Raw genomic sequence first — 8,825 nt, 5'->3', positions numbered from 1 at the left:
GCAGCTTGCCGATTATTTCGTTTCTTATCTGAATTTGTTTCGTAGCCAGACGACTTCTTGAAAGCAACCTCTGACAAGAAGTCACCAGAGCTAGCTCGTGAAAATAGACAAGAGACGGCCAACCGTTGCATGAATGCAATGATCTAATTTTGCCACCTTTTTGCATATATCACAAAATATATATACTTCAACAGTGTCAGCTATTGCCCATTCATGATGGGTTGGAGATCATCGTATTCAGGAGCGGAGCTGGGTCAATTTGATGCCAGGGCCGCTAATAGGCCAATTGGGGCCAGCTGCGCCTATGCAAAATGCCAGCCTACGCCTAGGGCCATGGCCCTAGTGGCCCTAGGCTTCCCTCCGCCACGGATCTATCGGTAGAAAACTCAGTATTAGTCCTGATAGGATGAAAATCTTCTGAAAATGAATTCAGGATAACGCAATCGAGACAAAAGGGGTGCCTTTTGTCCCGGGTCTCTAAACTGGGAATAAAGAGGCTGCCACGCTAGGCGCAAGACGCGCTCCCTTTTATCCCGGTTAGTAATACCAACCGGGTGCAAAAAAAAATATAAATCCCCGGGGGCCTCCTCCCTGGGAGGCCCCCCACACGCGCAAGTCACAAGTCACGCGAAATATGCGTGGGCGCGGTCCGTGGGATTCGAACTCACGACCTCAAACCTCGCGCGTGGCTTCCTTGCCATCCCACCTACACACCACATCTGGGATGCAATCCTTTTGTACTAAATCTTGAGGGACCCTTTTATCTCGGTTTGTAATACCAACCAGGACAAATGACCCCCTTTATCCCTGTTGGTATTACAAACCAAGATAAAAAATTTCAAGAGATTTAGTTCTTTTTTAGGGACTCTTTTATCCCGGTTTGAAACACCAACCGGGATTAAAAACCCCTTTTTATCCCAATTGGTATTACAAACCGGATAAAAAGGGTCCCAAGCCTTTAATTCTTTTTTAGCCACCTGTGGGGGATCCTTTTATCCCGGTTGGTATTTCCAACCAGGACAAAAGACCCCATTCTATCCCAGTTGGTGTCGTGAGCTTTAGTCCCAGGTGGTAACACCAACCGGGATTAAAATGGTAACATTTAGTCCCGGTTGATCTTACCACTCGGGACTAAAAGGTCCCTCACGGGTAGTTGATTTTTTCACCCGGAACTAAAGGGTCCCCATGGGTGGCTGATTTTTGACCCGAGACTAAAGGGGGGTCTTTAGTCCCGATTGATATTTGATCCAGGACTAAAGTACCTTTTGTCCCGAGCCAACTTTAAACCGGAATAAAAGTGGACGCGTGGAAGGTTCTCTACTAGTGATCATATTTGTTACTATATGGCTGTGTATTCGTGACGGCTAACCGAATGCTGCCACTTAAAATTTAACTGACTAGGAATTTTTAAATATCACAACGCTTTCACACATAGCTGAAAATAATATTCAAATGTCACAGCTGAAATTTAGGAATCCAAGCCTCTTCACCCCGTTGACATGTCATTTATTTATTCACCAAACGCAAACAATCATATCTTTGACTCGAGCTACTACACAGAAAAAACGTGTGTTCTCCCTATGCAGGTTATATCAATCAAACCACTACAATCTCATTACTTACAAATAATGATCAAACTACTACAACCTCATAGCAAGCCAAGGTTCTACGCTTCTTCTGTTGACATGTCCATCCATCCCAATTCCAACAAACCACACATTTGACAAGGATGGTTAATTAGCACTGTGGTAGGTCCAATGGAGGTGGCGGCACCGATGTTTCCGCCGTCGGCCCGTCCTGGACCTCAAACACCATTGCCAACCCCAAATCAAGATGAGCATCGAAGTGGCAGTGCATGAACCACATCCCTGCAAATAGATACAATTCTATTAATCTTCCATGTTGAATTATCACAAGCTATCAGCATTGGCCCTGATTAAGGCAATGCAATAATCTAGTACTAGTTAACAATAAAATGATACTACTAATAACTATTTTAAAATAAAAGTGAAATCATTTGGGTACCAACCAGGATTGTTTGCAAGGAAGCGGATGACGGCCCAGCCGCCAGTGGGTACGGCGACGGTGTTGCGCTCCTGCGGGTTAACGAGGTTGAACTGTGGCTTTGCTGCCGCCTCGTTGTAGTTGCCGAAGCCCTGCGCGAGCACGAAGAAGTTGAAGCCGTGGAGGTGCATGGGGTGGCTCTCCTTGGCGATCAGCCGCGTGTTCTGCAGCACCATCTCCACCGTCTCGTTGTACCTCAGCGTCTTCACCTTAGTCGACTTGGGCGTGTACTTGAGCGTGGCGTTGTCGCTGGCGTCGGCCGTGTAGTCGAAGATCACCGGCGGCCGGTCGGGGAAGTCGCGGGTGTAGACGCCAGCCGACGCGTTCGCGTAGTGCGCCTGGAGCATGGAGACCGACTCGGGGAGCACGAAGGACGCGTTGTTCATGCTCGCCGAGAAGATGGGCATTCTGGTCCCCGTCGTGTTGCACAGCAGCTGCTTCGGCAGGCAGTCGGAGTTGCCGAGCCCGACGGTGACGAACATGCGGGTGTCCACGGACAGCGGCACCGTCGGCTTGCCGGGGAGCACCAGCGCCGTCAGGTTGGACAGGAAACGGAACGCCGTGTCGGTGTCGTTGTACTCCGGCCGCGATGGCAGCTGTGGCGGCGCCTCCGCGGCCGAGCCAGCGTACTCGACGATGGCGGTGGCAGTGCTCATGCTGAACGGTGGCCCCACCGGGATGGCGCTGTCGTACGGGGACGCCGCCATGTAGTAGCGCCCAACGGCGGCGCCGGCGACCATGAGCGCGTCCACGGTCTGGCCCGGCGCGACCACCACCACGTCGGTCTCGTACGGCGTGGTGTAGGCGGCGTCAGCTCCGACGACGGTGAAGCTGTGGTTCGCCACCTTGAAGAACATGGGCGTGTTGAGCGCGGCATTGATGATCCGGAGCAGGTACGTCTCGTTGCGCCGCACCTGGAACCTGTACGTCTCGTTGGCGTTGGAGCAGTTGTAGAAGTCTCCCGACTTGCCGTTGATGGTGTAGGCGTCAGCGTTCCGCGGCGGGTTGCCGGTGAGGAACGCCATGTCATCGAGGTCGTGGACGTTGGCGTTCCACCACTCGCCGAGAAGGACGGTCTCCTCCCCGTGGGGCTTGGGGAACGGGTAGGCGCCGGCGCCGCCTCGGGGTCGGAGGACCAGGGCGCCGTAGACGGTGGCGCGGAGTAAGGAGATGTGGGCATGCCACCACAACGTGCCCTCCTGGTCCGTCGCGTTGAAGCGGTAGGTGTAGGTGGCGCCGGGCTTGACGGGGCACTGCGTCACCATCGCCGGACCGTCGGCCCACGGCGTGCCGCGCTGGAATATCCCGTGCCTGCATGAGTAGTCCAGCAGCAGTAACAAAAGATTAGCAGCTAGTCATGTCAGTCACTATCTTGCTATAATGGTTGGAGTCTTTTCTACGGCTCAGCTGACTATCTTGCTATAATGGTGGTTTCTTGCGGTGTCAAAGAGTCAATGTTCGAAACGGATCTTATCTTTATGCAAGTTACGTTTGATCGAGGCAGGAGAAGTTGGTAGCCTGCTTGACAGTGACCGCGTAACTTACCAGTGGATGGTCATGTTGTAGGGTGACTCGTTCACGAGGTGAACAACCACCGTGTCGCCCTCGCAGGCCTCGATGGTCGGTCCGGGGAGCTGGCCGTTCACCGCCGTGATGATCCTCGCCGGCTGGCATAGCTGGCTAATAGAAAGGTTCCCGACCTGAAGAAGAACATACCGGGCAACAAGTAGAATGAGCGATCGGAGGACGAGACATGCTACATGTAGTCATGATATCTTAGTAGTTAGTACATGTGTAACCAAATAAAGAGAAAGATTATTATAATTTATGAGTAATAGAGGATTCTTTCTCCTGATGAATGCATAAGCAACAAAATATTTTCAATGATTATCTTGCAGATACATGTATACACGAAATAAACCAAATGGGAGCAACTACTATACACCATACATGCATATCTGGCAAAGATCACAATGAGAATATAGATGAAAGAACTACATAGATGCATGAACATATATGTGCACGTGTTTGACTCTTACATTGAAGGTGTGCTCCACGGCAGCAGCTTCAGCAACAGAGGCAAAAAGCAAGGCGATGAGACCTAAAGGCAGAACGAGTGACCAAGATCGATGCATGCCCTAGCCTTGTGCGGGTATGACCAAGGACTCAGAGACTAGCTGATGATATAGAAAGACTTGGTTGATCTCTCAGAAGAAAACTTTTAGCTCTAGTGATTGCGTCAGATGCGTATGAGATGGTTAATGGGCAGGAGGGTTCTATATATAGGGAGAGATGACGCTGAAGGTGACTGGTACATTAGTCATTTAGTTGGAAACTTGGAACACGTAATAAGCAAGGTACCTGTGTGCAGTGTTGTGACATGTGCGGTTTATATTCAGAGGTTCCAGTGTTTCAGTAAGACAAGGAACATATTGCTATCCTTGAACACATGGCATTTTCTCTACATAGATTTCATTTTTGTCAAGTGTGCAATATTTTTCATGGGATAAAGTTGACAAATAGTATCTCGATGTACCAATATATTGTTACTAAATGGTAGTAGTCAATGGAATATCAAAACTGATCAAAGAGCTATATGATATCCCACATGGTTGCGTCGTAGTTTCTTAGATGATGTTTGCACGTTTCTCGTAACAGGATTTTTAAAATAATTTACACTATCGAAAGATTGGGAGAGGAATTTATCTTTCTACAAAATGTTGTCCTGTAGTGAAACAACGTCCGTTTTTACATTCATAAAGTTCCATCAAGTTTAATCATATTTCAGTTACGTTATTGATCAACTGATGACTACTCTATGTATATTTGAATGCCATTCGGTTTGCAATTAATGTCTCCCGAGTCAATGCAATATTATTGTATGGTTGGTGGTTATATAGAAGATTGACAACTTGTTGGGATACGAGGTAGGCTACACTAGCATAAAACAAAATTTCTACCGCGTATAACCAGGAAGAACTGCCGTATAAGGATCACGGGATTACCACTCGACGCACTACTGGTGCGGAAGATGTAGATATGCGTCGATGCAGTGAAGATGATCACGTAGTCGTACGTAGTCGATCACGTCACGTCCAGCTGCTCCCACGTGCAGCAAGATCGCCTCCGGTGCCGCGGCTCGTCGTCAGCTCGTCGTGGCTCGTCGGCGGCTCGTCGATGGCTCGTCCAAGTGCTGCAGGCGCAACACCTCCAAGGTATCCACACGTGCAGGGAGGAAGCGTCGCAAGCCGGACTGCTAGATCCGTGAGTTGCAACAGGCGAGGGCGTGGGAGGCGCGGCAGATGTGTTTCGTCAAAAGGTGTAAACCCTAGGGCGCCCCCACCCCTCTATTTATAGAGGTTCCTGATGGGCCTCTGGATCCGAGGCCCATTAGTACTCCTAAACCTAATCCAACTCGGATCAGATCCGAATTGGGCTTCCAGCCCCTTAAGTGTGTGACCCTATGGGTTCGGATACGTATAGACATGGCCCGAGTACTCCTACTCGGCCCAATAGTCGGTAGCGGCCTCTAGCAAGACGTGCCAACTCCTATACGCACACGAAGATCATATCAGACGAACCATCACAACATAATATACATGCTATTCCCTTTGCCTCACGATATTTGGTCTAGCTTCAAGCCGACCGCTCTTTCTCGATCCTGTGATTCGGAATCCCTTTGTAGGTTAACTCTTAATCGTACGTAGCATGGCCATGCATTTTCGGATCCGATCACTCGAGGGGCCCAGAGATATCACTCTCAATCAGAGAGGGGCAAATCCCATCTTGATTGACCATATCTCATAGCATGCTTCTTGACAAACCCGAAAGCTACCTTTATAACTACCCTGTTACGGCGTAGCGTTTGATAGCCCCTAAGTCTAATACATGTGCTAGTCTAATATTCATGTGTGTCCTCACATGAACTCCGACTAGGGACAACTTTAGAATAACCATACAAGTAAAGAGTTTCACATACAATTCACATAATTGCAAATCAATTCAAGTAGCCTTCAATGGATATTCAATGAACACAACATACAAATCATGGATACAAATGGAATATCATCATCTCTATGATTGCCTCTAGGGCATACCTCCAACAGTCTCCCACTTGCACTAGAGTCAATCTAGAAGGTACCTAATACCCATAGCTCTTACATGCGCATCATGCTTAGCCTGCGGGAGTGGTTTTGTCAACGGATCAGAAATGTTCAGATCCGTGTGTATTTTGCATATCTTGATCTCACCCCGGTTGACGAAGTCTCGAATGAGATGAAATCGCTGCATTACGTGTTTATTCTTCTGGTGGTTCCTTGGCTCCTTTGCTTGTGCAATTGCCCCATTGTTATCACAGTAGAGATTCAATGGGCTGGACGCATTCGAGAACACACCAAGCTCAATGAGGAAATTCCTTATCCAAACACCTTCCTTCGCGGCTTCCGAAGCCGCGATGTACTCGGCTTCTGTCGTAGAATCGGCTACCGTCTCCTGCTTGGAACTCTTCCAACTAACAGCACCACCATTTAGCGTGAACACAAATCCTGATTGTGACTTTGAATCATCTTTGTCGGTTTGGAAACTAGCATCGGTGTAACCTGTTACAACGAGTTCCTCCTCACCTCCATAGACGAGGAACATATCTTTAGTCCTTCTCAAGTACTTAAGAATGTTTTTCACCGCTGTCCAGTGACTCTCACCTGGATCAGATTGGTGTCTGCTTGTCATACTTAGCGCATATGAAACATCTGGGCGAGTACTTATCATTGCATACATGATAGATCCAATAGCCGAGGCATATGGCACTCTACTCATGCGATCCCGCTCATCAGCAGTCGAAGGACACTGAGTCTTGCTGAGATGTATGCCATGTGACATAGGCAAGAACCCTTTCTTTGCCTCTTCCATGCTGAACCGCTTCAACACTTTGTCAATGTAAGTATCTTGGCTTAAACCTATAAGCCATCTCGATCTATCTCTATAGATCTTAATGCCCAGAATATATGCCGCTTCCCCTAAGTCCTTCATCGAAAAACTATTTTTCAGTGAAGTCTTTACAGACTCAAGCATAGGAATGTTATTTCCAATCAGTAATATGTCATCCACATATAAGATTAGAAATACTACAGAGCTCCCACTAACCTTCTTGTTAACACAAGACTCTTCTTCGTTCTTGGTGAAGTCAAACCCTTTGACCACTTCATCAAAACGAATGTTCCAACTCCTAGATGCTTGCTTCAATCCATAAATGGATCTCTGAAGCTTGCATACCTTTCCAGCATTTTTCGGATCGACAAAACCCTCGGGCTGTATCATATACACGTCCTCAGCTAGGTTTCCATTCAGGAAAGTTGTCTTGACATCCATCTGCCATATCTCATAATCGAAATACGCAGCTATAGCTAGAATAATCCGAATGGACTTAAGCATCACTACGGGCGAGAAGGTCTCGTCGTAGTTAACTCCTTGAACTTGTCGAAAACCTTTTGCGACAAGTCGTGCTTTATAGATGTGAACATTTCCATCCATGTCCTTTTTCTTCTTATAGATCCACTTGCACTCTATGGCTTTAACACCATCAGGCGGGTCAACCAAGTTCCAAACTTGATTGTCTCCCATGAACTCTATTTCGGATTGCATGGCACTCTGCCATTTTTCGGAGTCTGGGTCCATCATTGCTTCTCCATATGTCGCAGGCTCATCATTGTCCAACAATAATATTTCTCGCATTTCGCGGAGCCTTGCCGACCTTCATGGTTGTGGCGGTGCTTCTCTTGCCATGGGTATCTCAACTTGTTCTGCTACGTTAGCATCACTCATTGATTCTTGCCCGATCGGCTCATCTTGAACTTCTTCAAGATGCACTGTCTTTCCACTCTTTTCTCCTTTGAGAAACTCTTTCTCTAGGAAAACCCCGTTCCAAGCGCCAAACACTTTGCCTTCTGATCGGTTGTAGAAATAATATCCCAAAGTTTCCTTTGGATATCCCACGAAAATGCACTTATCCGACTTGGGTGTGATCTTGTCCGACTGAAGTCGCTTGACAAACACTTCACATCCCCAAATCTTTAGAAAAGACAAACTAGGAACCTTTCCAGTCCATATCTCATATGGTGTCTTAACTACGGATTTAGATGGTACCCTATTAAGTGTGAAAGCTGCTGTTTCTAGAGCGTATCCCCAAAATGACAACGGTAGGTCCGACTGGCTCATCATTGATCGAACCATGTCTAACAAAGTTCGATTACGTCGCTCGGACACACCGTTTCTCTGAGGTGTTCCAGGCGGCGTAAGTTGTGTAACAATTCCGCAACTCTTTAGATGATTGCTAAACTCGTGGCTCAAATACTCGCCTCCACGATCAGATCGTAAGGCCTTAATTTTCTTGCCACGCTGATTTTCAACTTCATTCTGAAATTCCTTGAACTTTTCAAAGGTTTCAGACTTGTGCCTCATCAAGTAGACATAGCCATATCTACTAAAATCATCAGTGAAAGTTATGAAGTATTGGAATCCTCCTCTAGCCGTCGTGCTCATTGGTTCGCATACATCACTATGTACGATATCCAACAAGTCTACTGCTCTCTCAGGAAATCCTGTGAAAGGCGTCTTGGTCATCTTGCCTAGCAAGCAAGCCTCACATGTCTCGTATGATTCAAAATCAAACGAAGTTAGAAGTCCATCAGAATGGAGCTTCTTGATGCGTTTTTCACTTATATGACCCAAACGACAATGCCACAAGTAGGTAGGACTCAAATGAT

General features: G+C 47.4%; 1 protein-coding gene across 1 annotated transcript; it reads right to left on the bottom strand.

The window, feature by feature from the left end:
• Nucleotides 1-1,436: 1,436 nt before the first annotated feature.
• LOC101760937 (laccase-25) lies at nt 1,437-4,323 on the bottom strand. The gene is made up of 4 exons (XM_004962468.3): nt 4,104-4,323; nt 3,610-3,764; nt 2,030-3,375; nt 1,437-1,868 (listed from the first exon to the last, which is right to left on the bottom strand). The coding sequence occupies exons 1-4, from the start codon at nt 4,197-4,199 to the stop codon at nt 1,738-1,740; spliced, it is 1,728 nt and encodes a 575-aa protein (XP_004962525.1). The 5' UTR covers nt 4,200-4,323; the 3' UTR covers nt 1,437-1,737.
• Nucleotides 4,324-8,825: the final 4,502 nt, after the last annotated feature.

The sequence above is a fragment of the Setaria italica genome, chromosome III (genome assembly GCF_000263155.2).
Source record: "Setaria italica strain Yugu1 chromosome III, Setaria_italica_v2.0, whole genome shotgun sequence".
NCBI lineage: Eukaryota > Viridiplantae > Streptophyta > Magnoliopsida > Poales > Poaceae > Setaria > Setaria italica.
This window is presented reverse-complemented; position numbering and strand designations above follow the sequence as displayed.

Coding starts and splice junctions, on each gene's coding strand:
- LOC101760937 (XM_004962468.3), bottom strand. CDS start 4,199: ATGCATCGATCTTGGTCACTCGTTCTGCCTTTAGGTCTCATCGCCTTG. Junction 3,376..3,609: donor TACAACATGACCATCCACTG/GTAAGTTACGCG, acceptor CTACTCATGCAG/GCACGGGATATTCCAGCGCG. Junction 1,869..2,029: donor CTTCCTTGCAAACAATCCTG/GTTGGTACCCAA, acceptor ATCTATTTGCAG/GGATGTGGTTCATGCACTGC.